This window comes from Salvia splendens, chromosome 13, assembly GCF_004379255.2.
Source record: "Salvia splendens isolate huo1 chromosome 13, SspV2, whole genome shotgun sequence".
In the NCBI taxonomy this organism is placed as follows: domain Eukaryota; kingdom Viridiplantae; phylum Streptophyta; class Magnoliopsida; order Lamiales; family Lamiaceae; genus Salvia; species Salvia splendens.
Window position 1 is genome coordinate 33781619 of NC_056044.1, and position 22986 is coordinate 33804604.

The window sequence follows — 22986 nt, forward strand, 5'->3', positions numbered from 1 at the left end:
GTCAACTGCAATATGACCTATTTGATGAGTTAAAATACAAATCGAAATATATTACTCTAGGACTAAAAAGTTAACACACTTAAAATATGTATGACCAAATAAGTTTTTTTGCAAATGTACAAATCAATTTTGTACTATAAAATGTGGTTAATTATTAATTTTTGAAAAAATTGTTAAATATGGATCAAAAGAAAACACTCTTAATATATATGAACAAAAAAGTTTTCTGAGTAAATATAAGACTTTAGTATATTTCTTAACAATTAATGGTGGACAAAGAGAGTACCACATTTTGATTTTGATATAAATTAAGTTCTAAAATTTCTTAACAATTAATGGTGGACAAAGGGAGTCATGTTTCAACGAATCATTCAGGAGAAAAAGAAAATAATAGAGATGCGCTCTAGCTGCCTAAGTTAACACGATGAATTTTTTTATTCAACCCTGACTTCCGTACCCGGATCCGGATCCCCACCCGGATCCACTTCCATACCCGGACCCACTCCCGGAACCGCCTCCGCCTCCTCCACCGCCGCCTCCGCCTCTACCTCCGCCTCTACCTCCGCCGCCACTCTTCCCATCTCCACTCCCGTAGCCACTCCCACTCCCGCTCCCGTACCCTGAACCGCTCCCGGACCCACCGGAGCCACCACCGCCCCCTTGGCCTCCTCCTCCGCCGCCACCTCCCGCTTTCGCTCCCCCTCCACCGGACCCATACCCGGACCCTGATCCCAACCCGTACCCGTATCCTGACCCTGAAGTGGGAGCGGCAGCAGGAGCACTAGCACCTCCTCCTCCGCCTCCGCCGCCGCCGCCGCCACCTCCTCCGCCGGAACTCGGCGCAAGATACGCACCCTCGGCATCACAATCTACGTGTTCCCAATCACCATCATCACAATCTTCATCTCCCGAGCCACTCCCCGAGCCTCCTCCCGAACCATACCCCGAACCCGAACCAGATCCCGAGCCTCCTCCAACACCACCACCGCCGCCGCCGCCGCCACCACCGCCGCCGCTTGCCTTAATGCTTTTCCCGATCCTAGATCCCATGGCAATGTTCACAAACAGCATTACTAACAATGCCGTAGCTAAAACACTGGAATTACGTGCCATTTTTTCGATATCTCGAAAAAAAAGCACAATTTGTTACTAAGAATACTCTGAAGAAACAATAGTGTTTTTAATTAGCTCTAGTAGAGTTAATTTGTGTTGTTTGTGAATGAGTTATGTTAAAGAATGAGGTCTATTTATAGGTCGAAAACTTGCATGGACTTCTAGTATATTCTTTTCCATCGAATTTAATCATTAATTGAGATTTGGAGGAAGTTATTAACGTGTGGGATGAGACAAAATGGCGCAGTTGGGTGGTGCGGTGGTTATATAATAAAATTTACTTTTCGGTAAAAATAATTTATATCATCAATCTAAATTTTGTCTTTTGCCAAAATGTCATAATGATTAATACCCTCTCATTTTTCAAAATGTAGTCAACTTTTGAAATGGCCAATCATCAAAATTAGTCAACTTTCTGTTTTAGTAATTTTATCTTCTAATGAGATGAGGTCAATCACTATAAAAAAACTTATTTTTCTTAAGAACACAAAAATTGAGATGCAATTACTTGCATTTGAACATTTTTAAAAATAACAACAATTTAGAACGCAAAAGAAAATGTTCCTACATTAAAGATAAATTGGCGTATGCTTTTGCTTTTTTAGGACGCTTCCATTTGCGTTCTCTAATTTTAGTTGAGACACCAACAATAAAGACTTTTTTTGAAGCGCTAGTGGTATATTTAGAAACACAAATTAACGTCTTTAATTGCATTAAAAATGTCCTTGATGATTTTTTTTGTAGTACAATTTTCTACTAATAATACGTTAATCACTTATTTTTTCTATTTTTCTCTAACTTTATTAGTAATTTCATATTAAATCTCATGTCAGTTTTTAAATTTTCTATTTATAAGAGATGGAGGGAGTAGAATACAATTTCAGTTAATATTAGTCGTCAATAGTGAGAAATTATAATTCTTTCTTTGGTTAATTCCACTTTTTGACAAGTCAAAAACAATTTTATGAATAGTGAACTTCAATTTAGGTAATTGGAAAATGGAGTTATCACATTTTAAGTCCCTGAATTCGGAAAATTAATATCATCACAACTCTCTGGACAATTATTAATCACATTCCTAGGTATTCTCAACTTCCATTCCCATATTGCCCTAAACTCCTTAAAACATACTTCCCTCGTCCCTAAAGAATATGCACTTTGGATTCAAAACAAGTTTTAATGAAAAATTGAGAAAGTAAGAAAGGGGTAGAGAGAAAAAGTAATTAAAGTATTGTTAACGGAGAATGAGCCCCACCTCATTAGAGTGAAAAGAGTTTCCAAAATTAGAAAATGCATATTCTTGTAGGCGGACTAAAAAAGAAAGAGTGCATATTTTTGTGGGACGGAGGGAGTAGTAATTAGCTTTATTAGTATTCTAAGAATTTAAATTTAACATTTAAAGTTCAAATATATTAATATTTTAGTTTTTACATAACATAAATATATAATGTGCATACATCATGAGATAATAAGTAAAAAACTATTTAAAAATATGAAAATAAATATTTTTAAAAATAGTGTAATGTTTTAGATACTAATGTTGTGTATGTGATTCTTATGTAAGATAAAAAATCACAGAAACTATTATTACTATTATTATTAAATATAATGTATACATCTGGAAATATACAATATGTATAAATAGATATTTTTAAAAATGGTATAAATTTGATACGTTAGATTAATTTTTTTTTCCTCCGGTCTATATTAAAAGTCTGATTTTTGCCAGTGAGGTCCTCATTAGAAATCTCATTTAAAATTTAATAAAAATGACAATAAACTTTATATCATCGCTTTTTCTCCTTATTACATACTCCTAGGAAGCACTGTGAAAATATTAAATAAAGTCAAACAATTAATAACATACCAACTAAGGTAGGACCCAATATATATCTCATTTAATACAAAGTCAAATACTCTTTATTTAGAAATGAGACTTTAATGGGAGTAATTGTTTTGAAACTCGTGGTAGTTAGAAATGAGACTTTAATGTGAGCGTAAAACCATCTCCAATGGTACACTAAAATCTAAAATAATATAGATGATTAGCTCCAATAGTACTCAAAAACCAATCCCATATTTGGTTTTTGAGAAAAAAATATTTATCTTTAGGTTCACACTAAACCAAAACCTAAAAGTTTTTCAAATTTTGTAAGTAAAAAAGGCATAAATTAGAGAACATTCTTTTAAGTGTGAGTTTAGTGTAAATGATTGGAGTAAATTAGTAAAATCATATTTGATGTGATATTTATACTAAAATATGTTTGAGTTTAGTGTAAATGGTTGGAAATGTTCTAAGTAGTAATAATGAATATATAAGTTAATTATGCCCCCAAGTGATTTAGTGGTACAATGGATGTTTTTTTAAAAAAGAATCTAAAATGTGATTAATGACAATTCAGAGATATATGGTGATATTCTTTGAAGTTGAGGGACCTAAAATGTGCAATCCTCTTTTTTTAGGGACTAAATTTGAAATTCATCAAACTTAAGTCTCCTACTCAAATTTTTCCGATAATTTTTTTTTCCAGCGGCTACAATAAACTTTTATTCACAATAACTTTATTCAATAAAGATGTTATTTTGATTTATAATAAGTGTAACATTTATTTTGATAATCAAGTTTAGCTATATCGCTTAGGACTTAGGTCTTAGGACAATAGTTCAATTTCGTGTGTTGGTGCCATTTTTTCAAAACGTTTTATAATGATTATGCCTTTACCTTATGTCTATGATATTTGGAATCTCCAATCTAAGTAATTGGAAGAGAAGGTCATAACAACTATTACTCCGTCTCACATTAAGTGTCACATTTAGTGTGGGTACGGATTTTAAGAAATGTAAAGAAAAATGAGTTGAATAAGTTACTGGACTATGAGTCTCACTTATATATATATATATTAGTTTTATAATATAATATGAGTAGAATTGATTGGTGGAATGTGGAGCCTACTTACCATTTATGGTAAAAGTGAAATGTGACTCTTATTGTGGGACGGACCAAAATGACAAAATATGACACTTAATATAGAGCGAAAGTAGTACTACTAAACATTTCAAAAATGGTTGTAGGATTCATTGCATGAAAATCACTATGTCTGTACACTATAAACTTTAAACTTTACAATTTTAATTCCACATTTTGATAATGCTGTAAATGACGTATATCCACTTTTTTTTTTGTACAATCGGATTCTAATATATATTCAATATTTTTATTGGCAATACAATATTAAAGGATGTATCAAATTCCTTGATTTTTTTATAAATAAAATTACAAAAAAACTCAGAAATTAGAATTTATTGTGCGTGTAAAAGGGAAATATCATTGCTATTCGAAACAAGTACAATAATATCATAACATCAATAACAAAATTACAATAGAGAAAGATAATACATATGCATAGGTCATCACTAACATAAGAAGATGATAAAACCATGCAACTTTATTGCTAGAGATACTAAAATCCAGATACCCCCAATTATGTGCAAAGAAAAAAAACCCCTTTCCCCATTATCTCATTTTTCATCGAATCCTTTCGAAGAAAAAGAGAATGATAGAGATGCATTCGAGCTGCCTAAAGTGACACGAATGATTTTTTTATTTAACCTCCACGGCCACGTCTGTGTCCCGATCCGGATCCAGACCCGGATCCACTTCCATACCCGGACCCACTCCCGGAGGCACCCCCGCCTCCGCCACCTCCGCCACCGCCTCCTCCACCACCACCGCCTCCGCCTCCGCCACCGCTCTTCCCACCTCCGCTCCCATAACCACTCCCACTCCCGCTCCCGTACCCCGACCCGCTCCCCGACCCACCAGCCGAGCCACCACCGCCCCCGCCGCCCTGACCACCTCCCCCGCCGCCACCGCCTCCTTTCCCTCCCCCTCCACCCGACCCATACCCGGACCCGTACCCCGACCCATACCCGGACCCATATCCCGACCCGGAACCACTAGCACCTCCTCCTCCACTACCCCCTCCGCCGCCGCCGCCACTACCGCCGCCTCCGCCGCCGGCATTCCCATAATACTCACCCCCCTCGTCGTCATAGCCTCCATATCCCGAGCCACTCCCCGAGCCATATCCCGAACCATACCCCGACCCCGAACCAAGGTCCGAGCCTCCCCCACCACCACCTCCGCCTCCCTCGCCTCCGCCACCGCCGCCGCCGCCGGCCTTAATGCTTTTCCCGAGCCTAGCGCCCACGGAAATGTCCACAAACAACATTACTAACAATGCTGCAGCTAAAACATTGGAATTGCGTGCCATTTTTTTTATGAAATATTCAAAAAATAGCACAATTTGTAAGAAACAATGATTTATTTTTTAGCTCTTGTGAGTAAGAGTTTGTAATTGTTTTTTAATGATGATGAATTACGTTAAGGCATGAGGCCTATTTATAGGAGTGGGAAATTCAACTTTTCGAAAAGTTGCATGGGTTTCTAGTATCTTCTCTCGATCGAATTTAATTATTTATTTATTGACATTTTGAGGAAATTATTAACGTGTGTGATGAGATAGTGGCGTAGGTGGGTGGTGCGGTGGTGGTAGACTCTGACAAATTTTTATATAATAAATTAAATTTTAGGTGAAAATATATTTTATACCATCAATATATTTTTTTTTTCAAAATTCATAATGTTTAATACACCTAGAATACAAATTGATTTTGAATATTTTCGACATGTGACATGTAAATTATTGTGTTATCTGATTGAAATCTTAGGTTTACGCACTCACCTAAATAATTTGAAATAATATTGGCCTCCAATATTTTTATGCAAATTTTTGTAGTTGATCCCACTTTTTGACCATGAGGCCAAAAACAATGCAATGAAATGCTTCAAACTTAAGTCTCCCACTTAAGTTTTTTCTTTTCCCTTTTACAAATAGATAAGAAAGATTCATAGTTGTAATAATACTTTTAATACAATGGTTACTTTGATTCATAACAAATGTGACATTCCTAAATGAGTCATGAATCAGTTCTGGTTCAGATGGGATCCTAGTTGGTTGTTCCATAATTGAGTCATAAATCTGGTTTGTTAATTCATTACTATTATTTACGTTCGGGTTTGAATTGAATTCGAGTTAGTGGTTTCATAAATGAATTGTAAATTAAGTTTGGTTCAGATTCAGGTTTGGAGTTTGATCAACATGTTTAATTAGTTCAGATTCAGGTTTGAAGTCGGGGTCGAGGTCGGGGTCGGATTCGGGCTGATCCAACCCTCACGTAACATGTGGTTGCACGTAGTGAAGTGTTTGATTTTGAATTTTGTACCCACAAACCAAAAGGGATTCCCACTTAACTTCTTTCACATCCGATTTTGACTATAGCACTCCAAAGCAACACTTATACTAGTATATTTTTCACCATATTTAAATTTTTATATCCATGACCCACCAAAAAGAAATAGAAATGATAAAATGGAAAATCTTATATTTCTAGAAGCTTTTTTTGACTACTCATGGTAACTTGTAAAGTATATACATATTTCTTAGGATAAATAGTAGTACTAGCTAGTACTTAGGAAATAGTTATAAAATTTGGTCAAATTCATCCTTAAAACATGAAATTTGTATTTATTAGCTGTTATACTTCATAAGAAAATATAGTTTCTAATTCTTTGTCGAATTGCCGGTAACGTCCATGTATGATTTCTTGGATGTCATAACATATACTCCTATATACATTTTCACTAACAAGTCGTCTTCATATATGATTACGAATGAATCCAAACAACCTAAATTTTTCGACTGATTTTTAAAGACGCTGGACCAATCAAATTTAAGCAAACTTCATAGTTTTTCTATTATTTTCCTTTTATATCTCGTACTTATATTGTTTTATTGCTTTACTACATACAACACAAGCCACACAAATTGCCAAATTGCAAATCGCAATTGGAAGATATATAAACTTGAACTTTTAAGAAATTTTAAACCGCATAAAATGTATGTGTTCATATCATGCGTTGGTATTGTGACACATGACATTTCTTGATGGACATGTACGAACTTAAGTTCACATATAAAATCATTATATAAGTTGATTTTCACTGATTAAATTGCAATATGTTAGCATTATTAATTTTTTGTCAAATAAATATTATCTCAAAAGGTCAATGCCTCGTACTAGTAAAGAAACGTGGATGGTCATCAATCTAAGAATTATCTTTGATAGTGGTAAGACTTTTTTACAATTTCTTGTTTTTATTCGTATCCAAATCAAGCCTCATTTTTATTATCCCCCAATAAAAAATTAACCCATGGACTTTGTGTTTACGTACCCAAAAATCTATGTTTATTAGTGAGGAATAATTATATGGTTAAATTATTTTCCAATGTGATTATAAATATTAATGACAATAGTTATTGGGACTAAACTATTCATATATACACTTTTTGTAATTATTTGATGATTTGTATGTTTTTGTATAAATTGGCGCATGCCAAGTAAAAGCATATCCAAAAAATATATATTAATTTAATATCAATAATATTATTCGGCATCTAGACCTAATTATTGAATTGAAAACGATAAAGAGTTATCACCTAATATCTCATGTTCTTATCCCATCAAAAAATATATATATCGTGTTCTTATCATTTTCCTCAACCGATGCGTATAAAATAATTATACTAATTTCATAAATTAAACCACATTTGAAAAAAAAAATAATAGGAGGCGTCTAGTCTTTTACTAATAAAATCATAGAAGTCGAATGTAGCTGATTCAAGAATGGTAATTTTTGATTCGGAACCGATGATTTTTTAAGGAAAACAAAATCAAAATCATATATAGGACTCATCTAATCTAAGGATCTGAAGTGAATCTCGATTCAGAGAAAAACATAACCATATATAATCGATACGACAAATAAATTCTTAATTCGAAGAAAAACAGAACCATAATCGACCTAACAGATAAATTCACGATTCCGATTTTGTACCGCTCACTCCCTCCCTCTCTCATACACACCAACCAAAATTCCTTGTCTAGAATGTGAGTAGGTTAGTGGGGCTTTCTTTCATAAGCATGCTTTTGTTCATAAGTGAAAAAGGTATTGGGTTTTGGTATAAGTCTTCTATGAGACAAATGTCTTCTCCAATTCCAAGTTTTATTTGTGTGGCCACATTCCTCTCTCTACCCATGCTTACTTGCACTTTACAGTTGGTAAATGCCTACATACATCTCTATATTATTATACAAATATGATATATATTGTGTACACATTATATGATTTTGTTGTCACCCACCGCTCAATCGATTATATATTTCAAGGTTAATCATTCTTGGGCAGAAAATGAAAAAAAAAACAATTATTTAAGAATAACAAATGATACCATAGTCGAGATTTCAAGTCATCACAATTTTTTTCCTTTTAAATTATGTCTGCATACGATATATATTCCACTGGAGGGGGCACCCCTACGACTAATTAGCCCTTATCTACATGTAAAATTTCCATGTTCGTCCCATTATTTGCCTTTAACATTGTTCCGAAGACTGAAAATCTGCCATTTTTATTTTTAAATATTGGACCTGTCAATAATCACACTGTATAATTAATGATTGTAGAGTATATATTATGTAATTTTAATGTCAACCACCAATGTATCGGTTTTAAATTTGAGGTTGAGATGAATTATAGTGGAATTCTTTGTCACACCATTATTAATTAATACTATAAGCATTTAGGTGTTAGTAGTATTTATCGAAATTGTTATTGCGCGTTTTCGATTAGTTCATTTCATTGTTTGGACCAAATTAAGGTCAAAATTGACAATTATTCGATCAATGTGTCGGCATGTCTTAATCATATCTCTAATTGCGCATGAATTTGTCTAAGTGTATTTGTTTATTGTTAATGCATAGACACATAGTAGTTCGTAAATATACTAATTAATGATATGCAATATATAATTCATGACACGTTTTTTTTCTTCTAAACGATGTACAATTTTTTAAAATTCCAAATATTACTACTTATTTTTGTTTGATTATGGAAGGAAACGGTGGAGTCGAACCCTAAACCTTTTGCTTACAAACTAAAATTAGTACTGCTTGGTAGGGTGGGAAAATTGATATTGGAATTGGATACCCATTTTTTTATTTTTTTTTAAAAGGATACCCAATTTAAAAATCCTTCTGCTAGGAGAAATCTCCTTAATAATCATACTTTGTCATTCAAATATTATGTTAGGCCTATCATGTTCGAATCAATTAATAAGATGTTTTACATTTGTTTTTTCAGTGAAGTTCACAAAATCTGAATATGTTTTGTAAATTAACTTTGAATATAACCTCAGTAACAACAAGGTATACACTCAATTTTATTGTATTGATCTAAAAATAAATAAATAAAATATTGTTTCTTTTTATTATTACTATAGTCTATAGCCCAACTCACGAAGCTATATCGCAACAAGCCCAATACAATTAAACTGGACTAGGTTAATGAAATTGGGTCATTATTCATTTTGCCTTCCAAACTAGTAGTAGGCTAGAGTGACTAGACCCAATTTTTTTAAGAGTAAAGGCCAAAAGTGGTCTTAAACATATGACGATTTTACAATTTTGGTCTTAAATATATTATCTTTTGAATTATTTCATCCTGCACAATTAAAAACGGGTCACATTTAGTCCTTTTTTAACGACACCGTTAAAAAATGACGATAAACATTGGTTTAGTCAAAATCATTATTTTCAAAAAATATCAAATATTCTAATCTAAACCATTAAAATGGCGTTGAAGGAAGAATTAGCTGAAATTGATATGGGAGAATCTGTACGCAGAGAGTATTCGATTGGTTGAGCTCGCCGTTGGAGCTATCACTACTATTGCCGTTGAAGTAATTTGCAATGGTTGCAGGCGCATTTCACGGAGGTGGAGGACGCTCGTTGTTATCCTCCATGTCTGAACCGTTTTATCCAAACAGACCGAGCTTGAACGAAGTACGGAGGACGTTGGTGTACGAACGGCCAAACAACCGTTTAAGCTGAGACTTAAACACCGGTGGCTTCACGGCGTCGCTCGGGATCCAATCGATAGACTGAATTCTCATCGGGAAATTTGATTTTCCGCTGCTTTGGGATCGCTCATCACCTGGACGCGACGCCTCTTCTTCCTCGAGGGAGAGGCGCTCGTAGGCGGCGTTGCAGAAGGAGGCGGCCATGGTGACGACTGTGCAGCCGCCGACCTGGCCCTGGGACCGCAACGCGTTGGCCCTGTCACGGGCGATAATGATGGGAGGTTCGGCTTGTTCTTCGCCCCCGTCTGCCGCCCCTGTGGCCGCTGCGACACCTCGCCGCCCTTCTCTCCCGCCGCCATTGTAGCTCTGGTCACGGCCGCGCTGCGCTTTAGGTTTAGGGAGATGTTGTTCTTGTTCTTGTTCTCGTTGTTGTTGTTGTCGTCCGGGTTGGAGTGGGAGTGGTGGTGGTGGTGCTAGAACGATTGGTGGTGGAGGAGCCGGAGATCTCTGGCGTGGAACAGCGACAACAAATTTACGAATCGCTTCCCAGAGAGGATAAGCAAGAAGATGGGTTTGCCTATTTAATTTCACTTTAATTAGTTAGATTAGAATATTTGATGTTTTTTTAAAATAATGATTTTGACTAAATCAACGTTGACCGTCATTTTTTAACGGTGCCGTCCAAAAATTACTAAATGTGGCCCGTTTTCAATTGTACATGACGAAATAATTCAAAAGATAATGTTTAGGACCAAAATTGTAAAATCGTCATATGTTTAGGACCACTTTTGGCGTTTACTTTTTTTTTAATATTAGTACTCCTTATTTACATTCATATGCAGAAGTCCTAAATATATAATAAATGGACGTATTAATATTGAGCTTTTTGTATTAATTTTGGGCGTATATATCATATACAAATGATTATATGATAATCCTAATTTGTTTTGTCAGTACAACAAAAACAAAACCCCTAGTCGACAATAGTACTAATATTGAATTTGTTCGCAGTTATTAAATTTTTTGCTAAAATTCTATCTGATACGACAACAATAAAATTATATGTAAACATTATTACTGATGAATTAAATCGATGTTCTTATTTCAAATAAAATAAAGTTATTTAGTTAAAAAATACTATGAACAAATCACAATAATATACTCCATTTTATAGAAATTGAGAATCAGTTACCCTAATTTAAATATACTTTCCGATATTACTATTTATACCCTTCTCCATATAAACTACGACGATACGTCGTCGGTTTCGCTACTGTCAATCTCCAAAACCCTAAACCCTCGCAGCTCAAGAAAATCTCTCCCATGGCGGTAAGCTCCCGTTCTTATTCTCTATATGGTTTGTGTGTTTGTGTATGTATATTCAGATCTAACCGTTCATGAAATTGGAGGCTAGAAAAAATAACGAAGAGAGCAAAATCGAGGGGAGGGGTGGATTAAGTGTCTTTGGAATTTCCATTTTCTGCTTTGCTTTTATATGCTTACGATGTTTCGTTTTCATTTTTCTGATGAATAGCGTGTTATTATACGAGATAGGGGATTTGTTTGAATTCTTGCTGTTGCTGTGAAGAAAAGGCGAAAATTCAAGGGTTTCTGAAAATGCAGTGTGATTCAGCAACTTAATTGAGTTAAATTATGAGTTGATTGAGTTTCTCCTCTCTGTTTGAAATGATTACATTATTGTTTGCCTTTGGAAAGCTCAGTTGAACGATCCAAACTTTGCCGATGTTAATGACGTCTTTTGTTGCAGGCCGTATTTCGACTTATGGTTATTGAGTGGAGATGAGTTTACATCTTGCTTAGCACTGTTTTTTACTGCATACTTAGGTTTAGGTGATGTATGTATCTACATACCTGTTCTTAGGTGTAGATTATTTTAAGTTAAGTATGCCCAAAACACTATTTATTTCCAGCTTGCATTGTCAACTCATATTTGTGCTTTAGAGATAAACCCCATGCCATTGCATCAAGGATAATTAGTTGGTAGGAGTGAAAGACTGCCAATTTTCATTTTGGGTTTCGTTTGCATCTTTCTTGGTTTCACTAAGTCAGCCTGGCTTGGTCCATTGTTTCAACTTGATATAGTATGCATATATTATCTGTGGTATGGGCATAATGATAAATTTCTGGGTTCTGAAATATTTTTGGTTGTTGCTTGCAGACCGTGCCAGTTAACCCCAAGCCTTTCTTGAACAATTTGACTGGGAAGCCTGTCATGGTCAAACTCAAATGGGGAATGGAATACAAAGGTTACTAAAGTTTTGGGATTGTTTTTTCTAATAATATGAATACCTCTTCATTACTCTTATCTTTTCTCCTTCATATATTAAATATTCAGCATTCTTATATCACTGAGAAGATTAATTTTCTATTTCTGTTGTGTTCCAGGTTTCCTCGTCTCTGTGGATTCATACATGAACTTGCAGGTACCTAGTACTGTGTTAAAACATCAACTTATAATTTGCTACATTGTATATTAACTCACAACCACAGTACTTGATACGAATATGGATGTGATGAGAAATATGACAATTACCTAGCTTGTAGGTTATACTCTGACATGAAAATGTATGTTCTTTTTATTTTGATGGAATATTTCTGCGGTGGAAAGTGGGAACTTCCTTCCTACACCTGACAATTAGTAATTCCCTGCATAAATTCACTCCCCATCTAAAATGAATGTGAATTTTGTTGGGCTAGTTTCTGCTATAGCATTTATTTACAGGAAAAAGTTAAGCTTCACTCTTCTAAACTTATGTTATGCAAGCAAAATATTTTTATAAATATTTTTATATTGAATGTAGAAACTGAAGAAGGGCGGAATCTGGTGGTTATATAGCTTGATAGTATATTATCCCATTGGGTGATTTACCTTAAAATGGTCAAAATTGTTTGACATATATCTATTAAATGCTTAATCATTTATTTTTGTAGCTTGCGAATGCTGAGGAATACATTGATGGGCAGTGCACTGGAAGCCTTGGAGAAATCTTGATCAGGTTCCATTCATCTTCTCTTCAATCATCTTCTAAGTACATACACATTCTTGGATGAAACTAGATAGATTAATATACTTCGCACAAACTACTATTACTTCTCCCTATCTCAGTTCTCATAGAATACAGTATGTCTTAATTTTTCATATGAACATTTGTTACTTAGAGGAATTTATTGCTTAAGTTGTGAATATTCTGTTCAGCAGTTGGGCTTTTTACGAAGCAATATAGTTCTCAGAGAAATACGGTTAGCTGATGAAATCTTTTTGGGTTATCTTGTGCAGATGCAATAATGTTCTGTATCTTCGTGGTGTGCCTGAGGATGAAGAGATCGAAGATGCTGACCGTGATTAGTCTGACCGATTGTATCATCGTGCCTAATTGAACTGGTGTTTGATCTTGCTTCTGCACTTCTAAGCTTCTATCATTTGTGTAGTAGTTGTACTTGACATGCATATTCTATCTTTGTTCATGTAAAATTTATGCACATGAGCTGTTGAAGGGATAATATTTTGTTTTAAATTGTCTCAGATCAGTCCAGATAATTGGAAAAAATGAGAGTTTGAATTAATTTGGTGCATTAGGGTTCTTTTTTACTCGTTGAATTATTGGATAGAAAATTAATTTGCCCATATTTTTTCCAATGGGTTCAATTATCACCAAATCATGATTTTCTTGTTTTGCCTACATATATATATTATGTGATAATTGCACAAATTTCAAAACTTTGTGATTTCTGATTTCATTTTTCAACTGTGTACGCATTTTAATGGCATGATGTATATCTACTAATTAAGATGATCTGATGTGTATGCGTACTAAATGGAGTAGTTATTTAAATCAGACTGTTACATATAATCAGAATTAGTATTTTATTATGGAATTATAACAAACCTCACTGATTTGTCAAACTTAATACCAAACTACCTATTTTTGAAATTTAAACACTACATGCCTAAATTATGGCCAAAGTTGGGAATGTAATAAGATGGAAAATTATGTATCGTGACTCGTGAGAAAAGTCCCATAAATCCGATTTCCTCCAAAAGGCCAATTAATGTTACTATTAAAGATTATGATCTATTGGAATATAATTTCAAGGTACTATTAAAAATTATTGTTATCTCTAGTTTCAACAATTACATTAAGATTGATATAAATAATTATTGATTGCTAATAATAATACTAGTAAAATATGATTGATAATTTAAAATCATGTTAAGATTTTGTTAATTATTCGTTAATTTTCCAGATATAATCCTCACAAATAAACAACCCCAATGAAGTAGTTCGAATATATATTTTTGTATAATCTAGCATTGTACTAATTAGAAAAAAGATGAATGTAACCCACATATAAGAAAACATTGTTATAAAATAGAAATTATTATCCAAATGACAATTATACCCCTTTGACTTGCATCAAATTATCAATTCTCAACATATTGTTAGAAAAAAATCCCTCATCCATTAAAACCAGAGCTCAACCGCTTTGTAAATTTCGGTTTCTTCGGTGCCTCGATCTGCTCCATTTGTCCCGGTTCGAGATCGAGCGATCTCAGCCGTCCGATCTCTCTCCACTGCGCGGATCCGATTCCCTACCTCTCTCGTAAGGTTTCTGCTGTTTTGAATTCTGAATTTTTTTGCCCTGTAGTTGATCAATTTCTGTGTTTTTTTGGCGGCATTTCATGCGATGATTTTTGTTTTGTTGTTTTGATTATTGCGTATTGTTGAGCTATCATGTGCATTTTCGAAATCTGAAGACCGGGAAATGAGCGTCGATCATGAGAATTTTGTGATTGTGATACTTGGTTTTGATCAGTGGCTGGATCTAATTAATCACAGTTGTAAGTGTGCTTTGGAGTTTGATGACCGTGTACGAAGTTTTAATCCAGCTGAGTGTGTTGCTTTGAATTCGAATTAGCTCAGTCGGCAGCTGAAAGGGAGTATTCCAATTATGTACTTTGCGAAATTGAGAAATTAGAGTTAACTTGGGATTTGAAACTTCGTTATATTTGCTGATCGTTCCTTTTCTTATATTTTTGGAAAATGTAACCAAATCTAAATCTATTTGAGTTATAGATTTGGCAAGCTGCATTATGAGCCTCAATAATAAATAGCTATACTTTCTCTCATTTTTAGGTTCTTAGTCTAGAAAAGATAGATTATGTGTACTACTGTAGCTTATGCTTGTTTTTTCTCCGAACTGATAATTTTTCTGGTGTGGCAGGACACCTGCAATGGGAATGGACAATCAAAGTTGGCATTTGGATTTAAACCATGAACAGTGGGCAGCGCTCCCGGTAGATGGCCAGCGGCCTGCTGCTCGGTACAAGGTAAAGTTATCTAGAAAATTGAACTCTCTGGATTTTCAACTGTCCTTTTCCTGTTTTAAGTTTCTCTTCCGCTTTCATTTTATTGAAAAAAGCTGTAAATTTGTAAACGTTGATTGCTATTTACAATATGCTTAATGCACTTTTTCCCTATATATATTTGTTCTTGCCTTACAGCATGCTGCAACAGTATTGGGAGAGAAGTTATACGTTACGGGTGGAAGCCGCAATGGTAGATACCTATCTGATATACAGGTATTGCTAACTATTCCTTGCTCACAACTCATGAATTTTTGATTGGGGGTTTATGTTTTATTAATCTATTTTGCATGATTTTAGGTGTTCAATCTGAAAAACTTGATGTGGTCAAGTATCAAACTGAACATGGAAGCCAATGATGATAAAATTACAGATGGTGCCAAAGTTGGAGCTTTCCCAGCAACCTCGGGTCACAGCATGGTAATCAGTTTGGATGTTTCATCTTTTATGCATTTTATATGCCCTCCTCCTTTACCATTCATCATATTTTCTAATTTTAGGCTGCAAATAGCCATGATAGTTTTCAAGTGATATTAGTTTATATTTTAATATATCTAATTGATCTATAGAGTTAATTTCCCAACTCCAGATTGTGTGGAATGGAAGACTTCTTCTTCTTGCTGGCCTCACAAAGGAGAGTGGTGACACCGTCGCAGGTTCGTTTTTAAGATCTACTATGCTAAACTCTTGATTATGCTGAACTAACATTTTTTTAATTTATTTATTTTTCATCCAGTACTGACCCTTATGTCTTTTCCTATATACCCTGTAGTGCGGTTCATTGATCTTGAATCATACACTTGCGGTGTTGTTGAGACCTTCGGAAATATTCCGGTAAACTGATTCTTTGATTTCGCATTAAAAGTTTTGTCTTCTTCATATTAGTTTTCCCTTCATTGACTAAACGTGCCCCTTGTTTTGCTAATATGAGTCATGTGGATAAAACAAAGTTTATGTAGTTTCTAATTTTCTATAAAATGTTTTCTTGGGGGTTCGTTTTTGCCTCAATGATGTAATTATTAAGTGTTCTTATGGTGTTTCATTAGGCAGCTCAGAGTGGACACTGTATGCATGTTTATTATTTATTTATTTTTCCTTCAATGATGTAATTGTTAGGTATTATCATGGTATTTCATTAGGTAGCTCGGAGTGGGCAGTCTGTTATACAGTTTGGTTCTAAAATTATCATGTTTGGTGGAGAAGACCGCCATAGACGAGTACTAAATGATGTTCATGTTCTTGATTTGGAGACAAAAACATGGAGTGCTGTTGAGACCACGTACGTAACTTTATCTAATCAATGCGTTACTGTATATACTCAAACTGCTGATTTCTATATACATTTCATTGATGAATTCCAATTAATATTTGCTTTTTACTTTGACAGACAGACACCTCCATCCCCTAGATTTGATCATGCAGCTGCTCTACACGCCGATCGCTATCTTTTCATATTCGGTGGATGCTCTCATTCAGTCTTTTACAATGACCTTCATGTGCTGGACTTAGAAACAGTGAGCCTACCTTCTTCTTTCCATTATATTTCTGTCCATGTTGATCCAGCCTCTGTAATGACATGCGAGCAAACTTTCCCAATTTTCCTTATAAGAAGTAATTAACTGAGTAAATAGAAATCCATATGCAAGTGAACCTTTAGCATATTGCTTCTTGGTTGAGTTTAGTTTTTCCTCCCAAGGGACTCCTTTTACTGTTCGGAAAGTCGTAAACTAAATCAGGTTGTGGCCAAGTGTTGCTCTGTGCTTTGCATACATGGAGTTTGTTTCAAAACATCTCTATTTTTTTTTATCACAAATGTTTATATGCCTGTTTATTTGTTTCTTGTTACATTTGGATGATATCTTTTCTTGTTAAATGTATCTCCAAGCTCTGTTAGTTTACTGTATATTTTAGGACTACCAAACAATAGTAATAGAGAAATGATTTGAATCTCATGTGACCCAACTAATTTAGTTAATTGCATATGTTGTCCGAAACCATTGTGGGACTGAGTTACATATTTCTTCTTTCCCTTCCAAGGCAAATGTAGGTAATTTTTTGGATCATGGAGGATGAGGAAATTACAACTTGTCCACAATATTGCCTTTAAAAATTAAGATAATAAAAAGATCCTTACTTATTTTTCTAGACCTTATGTAATAAACTAAAGGCATTTGATTTGCATGAGGGGGTAAGGTCTTGGGATTTGATTTCTTGAATTACCCGATTGTTACTTGCTAATAATATGAATGTTAAATGGACTGCAATTCTTTTATTGTAGATGGAATGGTCCAAACCACAATTGCAGGGTGATGTGGTTGCTCCTAGGGCTGGTCATGCTGGTGTTGCAGTTGATGGAAATTGGTATATAGTTGGTGGTGGAGATAACAAAAGTGGTGGGTGAAATCTAATATAGGCTCGAGTTTTGTCATAACATTTCAATTTCCTTCTCACATTAGTCTGTGCTTCTGTTTTTCTATGACTAGTTGTGAAACACACCATGTTTCTTGCAGGTTCCCTAGAGACCATTGTTATAAATATGTCAAAGCTTGCTGTATCTGTGGTTACTTCTGTGAAGGGAAGAGATCCACTAGCTAGTGAGGTACTTCACTGGCTGTGTGTATTTAATTTGTTATATTGTCATTTGAGCTGTATCTATAGATTACAGAACTGGCATTAAATATATTTATTGTTTGCATGAGATTTTAATGTGAAACATAAAACAGGGTCTCAGCATTGCATCTACATCACTTGGGAGTGATAACGTGTTGATCACGTATGGCGGCTATAATGGGAAGTATCACAACGAGGTATTTTTTTGTGATTGTACAAGTGTATCTACCTTCATACCAGGAGTGATTACAATTAGATGTTGGTTAATTTGTCTATTTGTTTGTTTTACAATTAGAGAAGTTCCATCTTCATATGATATAAGTATGTCTATTTTATGGGACATGTAAGTTTACCATGGGCCATGGGGACACAAAAATGGGAAGTATGATGATAAAATGTTATATGAGAAAAATTAATTTAGTTGTGTAGGAAACCTTTGTGTATGAGTGGGGTGTTTTGGCAAAGCTCTTGAGTCTTGAAGCTTATATATATCTTTTATCATAGTAATTTCTATCTGTGCAGTACCCAAACAGCCTCTAAGTAAAATATGAAAATCTTTTGTATAATTACGTGTATGCTGTGAGGGATACTTCTTCATTTCTACCTTTTCTTTTAATAATTTATTTTACCTTATTTGTTTTTTCAATACTTTAACTTTCTTGTTTTCCTACTGCTTAACTCAAACTAACCAGTAGGTTTGGTGTATCCTTTCATGTATAGGTGTTTGCTATGAGGGTCAAACCTAGGGATTATTTGCAACCTAAGATTTTGCAATCACCAGCAGCCGCCGCTGCCGCTGCTTCTGTAACTACTGCATATGCCTTGGCAAAACCTGAACTGTTGAGTTTCAGTGAAAAAGAAGATTCAAATTCTAAGATAATCCCAGTGGATACCTCCCAGAAGGATATCTCAGCTGAAATTAACTCACTCAAAGAGGAAAAGAAGGCTTTGGAATTGTCACTTGCTGAGATAACAGCTGACAAGTCTGCTATCAAGACAAAGATTGAAGAGATAAATGGAAATCATGCTGAGTTGTCCAAGGTTAGGTGCCAGAATATTGTTTAAAACTCTTTGCATCCTTGTTTCTGTAAAAAAAATATTTATAAAATTGAGAACTGGACGCAGGAATTACATTCAGTGCAAGGACAGCTTGTTCAGGAGAGGTCAAGATGTGCCAACCTAGAGGTCATACAACTATCTGCATCCTCTCTTTTTTTTGGGTCATGTCAACTCTGTCGAACTTGCCCCCATCCCGAGGATGACCAACTATATTATGCTCTTTTGGAGTGAGTGATATAATGATTGTTGTGGCTGATTTCTGATATATCTGATATCTTATGTCATTTTCAGGCACAAATAGCAGAGCTACAGAAGGTGCTTGAATCACTTCCATCATTAGAAGAGGAGGTTCAAGCACTAAGGATGGAAAAATCTGCCCTTGAAAGTGATATGGAGCATGCGGAAGTCCAGAAGCAGCGATCTGGTGGTATCTGGAAGTGGGTTGCTGGTTAAGCTAGTTGCTCGGAGCAGATGAAATTGCCAAGGGCAGTCGAGTCCATAAACATGATGATTGTCCGACTGCAATCCCTATGCTTGATGGAGTGAAATTTGAAGTACTTTTTTCCCATTGTAGAATGTCTTCGCGTAGAAAACTATATTGATTATCTTCACCCCATCCACATAACGTTTGTTTCTCTTGAAATACTTTGGAACAGCACAAATTCCCTTGTCTTTTTGTAATTTTTGTGAGTTTTAAACATTTAGATTCATTCATTTTGTCTTTTATCTTCTATGTAAAACTTCCAATTAAAATGAATAACAACATTATGTGCAGCTCGAGAATATACTTTTTGGACACTTCTTAGGCAATGCATACTACTGGAAGGTAGTTTGAACAGAGTTGAGCTGCTAGAACAACCTTTTTATTACAAATTTGGACATTGCAGTTTCTTTATTACATGATATATATATAGAAACACAATGATTCGATTTGAAAATTCAGATGAAGATTCCTTCTACTTCATAATCTGGAGGGCATCTGCTGCTTACTCTGTGATATCAATTGCCTTCTCAGAATTTTGCCAGCAGCAGACCTCGGTATGGCATTGATGAAATTTACTCTCCTAATCGCTTTGTATGGTGCTACCTGCGAATTTTTGATATAGTTTTTTATTTTTATAATCACGTTTCAGCAGAAGGGACGGAAGGGCTGGTCTCGTGAATACCTGGCTATTAATGAATTGGATGACTTGATCTTCTGTTAACTTATCAGCCGATGCTCTGACCACACATGCGACAGGTATTTGTCCTGCAGCTTCATCTTCAAGCCTGCACATTGTTCTTACCGCATTAGAATATTACGTAAACACAACATGTATAGGTTATTCCGTATATGCATTTTTTGCGTCTCTGCACTTTGTGTGTTTTTGTGTTTTGGGGATGGGGAAGGGGTTAATTGAAGGTATATGGAAACATACGGTATGACTGCTGCATCGGTTATTTCGGGATGGCCTATTAGTATTGCTTCCAGCTCTGCTGGAGCCACCTGCATTATGGCAGCAGTTTAGTTATCTAAACTATAGTTTTAAATGGAAACACTCTTTTATTAGATGTTGTGACTAAATAATACCTGATAACCATTGTGCTTGATCAGTTCCTTGATCCGGTCGACTACATAAATGTATCCTTCATCATCGAAGTAACAAAGATCGCCTGTTTTAAGCCATCCTTCCGGATCAAAAGTTACAGCAGTTGCCTCCTCATTTCCCAAGTACTCTTTCATCACAGTTGGGCTCTTTAACCAGAGTTCTCCTTCCCTGAAAGGCGGAAGCACCTCTCCCGTCTCGGGGTCCACCACCTTGGCACTGAAATACGGAAGCAGCCTTGCTGATGAGCCAGGGCGAGCCTTTACCTCCTTATCAGTAGCAAAGTAAGTAGTAGCTCCACAAGACTCAGTTAATCCGTAGCCTGGCCTAAGCTCAACCCATGGGAACTTCTTTCTGAACGCCTCAGCCACCTCGTTGCTCAGTGGCGCCGCTCCTGATCCCACTCGTCGCAAGGAAGTTAAGTCATGCCTTCTTGTATCATGCTTAACCAGACCAAGAATCACTGGAGGAACAGCAGGTATGTTGTTCACCTTGTATTTCTGAATAGCTTCAAGCATTGCTTGGAAATCGAATCTTTTCATTAGCACGACCGTGTTTCCCGTGCTGAACAATCCCAGCGCGAAAAATACTAGGCCGTAGATGTGGAATATAGGTATGAAACATAAGATCACATCATCACTGGCCTTGGATACTTGGGTAGACCATTTCATCATTGTCACAACCGAGATGAAATTGGAATGAGTCAATACCACTCCTTTGCTGGTTCCGGTAGTCCCCGAAGAGTACAAAATTGCTGCCGTCTCAGACTGATTCGGCTTCACCTCTGTAATCTCCAAAGCTTCACATTTCTCGATCAGCTCCTCAACAGAAAGATGACCGCCTCCTCCACCACGCGAAGTATGGAGAACAGGCACTCCAGCCGAAGACAGCTTGGAAACCTCCGAGGGTACAGCAATGGCTAGGATTGCACCCGAATCACGCACTTGCTTGATGATCTCCTCTTCAGTATTAACCGGATTAGCAGTGGTGATGACGGCACCAATGTAGAGCACAGCGAGACATATGGTTGGATACAGCAGCGAGTTAGGCGACAAGACGAACACCACATCGCCCTTCCTCACCCCGAGCCCGTGATGCAAACCAGCAGCCAGGCAGGTGATGGACCGGTGGAGCTGAGCATAGGTGATGCGGTGGCCGGTGTCGGAGTCGATGAGCGCAACGCGGCTCTCAGCCTCCTCCGGTGGAGGGAAATGAGACAGCACGTACGTGGCTATGTCAAGATTGGGATGAGTCGGGATCTTTTGATGTTCGTCGAGACGAACCAACGAATGATAGATTCCAGTTTGCGAATCGAAACCACACTTCTTATCAAAGTGTAGACACTTTTGTAGGGATTCTTCCTCCATAGCAGCCATTACCATTAGCCTCTTCTCACACTCTATGTTCTATAACATTTTTTCAATAATTTTCCCACATTTTGTATGATGTTTTTTTGTTAAATATTTGTTAAAACCATGTCGCATTCTGCTAGTTGCCGGCTATAACGAGGTGATGACAGCTTCATATTTGCAAGATTCAGTTTTTATTCCTTTGGAATGTTGTCTTTGTCGAGAAAACGACATCGTTCTTAGTGTTTGGACATTTTCAAGAAGATCAGCATTTTTGCCGCCCAAACTTGTCTGATTCTGGTTGAGGTTGAAGTGATGACCTAATGAGCTAACACTTAAAAAAATCATAAAATTTTCAACCTCAACCAACAATGTCAGACCAATTCTAAAATTATAATAAGAACTTTAATTATTTTTTTTTATTAGAAAGATAAAAAAATATTTGAAAATTTTAGGTACCCACTGCTCTCTCTAGGCCTGCCATTGGTAATTAGCAGTCTTCATTTCATATTAGAGCTGCATCAACTCATGTTTAGAATGCATTATTCTCTCTGCAATGGCAATTTCTTCGCTTCTGTTCTTCGTCTTCTTCATAATATTTGTTGACGGACAATGCCTCGATCATCAAAAAAAGTTGTTACTTGACCTCAAGAGTGAATTAGTGTTCAATTCTTCCATATCTAGAAAGTTAGTGACGTGGAATCATACATATGATTGCTGCGAATGGGGCGGCGTTGAATGCAATGGTGCTGGCCGTGTTGTCAATTTGCTCCTCAACGGCGAGCACATATCCGGTGGATTTGGTGAGTCATCGGCCCTTTTCCGGTTGACATACTTGTCGGAGCTACGCCTCCGATGGAATGACTTCACCACAAGTGAGATTCCTAACCAATTCCATCGCC

The 22986-nt window shown here is 36.0% G+C and overlaps 4 protein-coding genes across 6 annotated transcripts; 2 read left to right on the forward strand and 2 right to left on the reverse strand.

Moving 5' to 3' along the window:
* Positions 1 to 438: 438 nt before the first annotated feature.
* Positions 439 to 1113, reverse strand: LOC121760946 (glycine-rich cell wall structural protein 2-like). Its single transcript, XM_042156535.1, has one exon. The coding sequence runs from the start codon at positions 1111 to 1113 to the stop codon at positions 439 to 441; it is 675 nt and encodes a 224-aa protein (XP_042012469.1).
* A 10165-nt stretch (positions 1114 to 11278) lies between these two features.
* Positions 11279 to 13679, forward strand: LOC121760050 (probable small nuclear ribonucleoprotein F). Its single transcript, XM_042155651.1, has 5 exons — positions 11279 to 11423; positions 12274 to 12361; positions 12501 to 12538; positions 13047 to 13111; positions 13393 to 13679. Exons 1-5 carry the CDS (start codon positions 11418 to 11420, stop codon positions 13460 to 13462), a joined length of 267 nt encoding a protein of 88 aa, XP_042011585.1. The 5' UTR covers positions 11279 to 11417; the 3' UTR covers positions 13463 to 13679.
* An 895-nt stretch (positions 13680 to 14574) lies between these two features.
* On the forward strand, positions 14575 to 19863 carry LOC121762583 (acyl-CoA-binding domain-containing protein 6-like). Of its 3 annotated transcripts, none has more exons than XM_042158505.1 (14): positions 14575 to 14722; positions 15339 to 15444; positions 15619 to 15696; positions 15781 to 15900; positions 16070 to 16136; positions 16253 to 16314; positions 16620 to 16759; positions 16868 to 16994; positions 17759 to 17873; positions 17991 to 18079; positions 18204 to 18287; positions 18811 to 19131; positions 19216 to 19275; positions 19441 to 19863. In XM_042158505.1, the coding sequence occupies exons 2-14, from the start codon at positions 15349 to 15351 to the stop codon at positions 19600 to 19602; spliced, it is 1521 nt and encodes a 506-aa protein (XP_042014439.1). In that variant the 5' UTR covers positions 14575 to 14722; positions 15339 to 15348; the 3' UTR covers positions 19603 to 19863. The 3 variants fall into 3 exon arrangements, with proteins under 3 accessions (XP_042014439.1, XP_042014438.1, XP_042014440.1); XM_042158504.1 differs by having other exon boundaries at positions 14575 to 14717; XM_042158506.1 differs by lacking the exon at positions 14575 to 14722 and adding an exon at positions 14752 to 14955.
* Positions 19864 to 20050: 187 nt separating this feature from the next.
* On the reverse strand, positions 20051 to 22227 carry LOC121762582 (probable CoA ligase CCL5). The gene is made up of 4 exons (XM_042158503.1): positions 20720 to 22227; positions 20568 to 20635; positions 20316 to 20418; positions 20051 to 20236 (listed from the first exon to the last, which is right to left on the reverse strand). Exons 1-4 carry the CDS (start codon positions 22115 to 22117, stop codon positions 20111 to 20113), a joined length of 1695 nt encoding a protein of 564 aa, XP_042014437.1. The 5' UTR covers positions 22118 to 22227; the 3' UTR covers positions 20051 to 20110.
* Between the last annotated feature and the right edge of the window lie 759 nt (positions 22228 to 22986).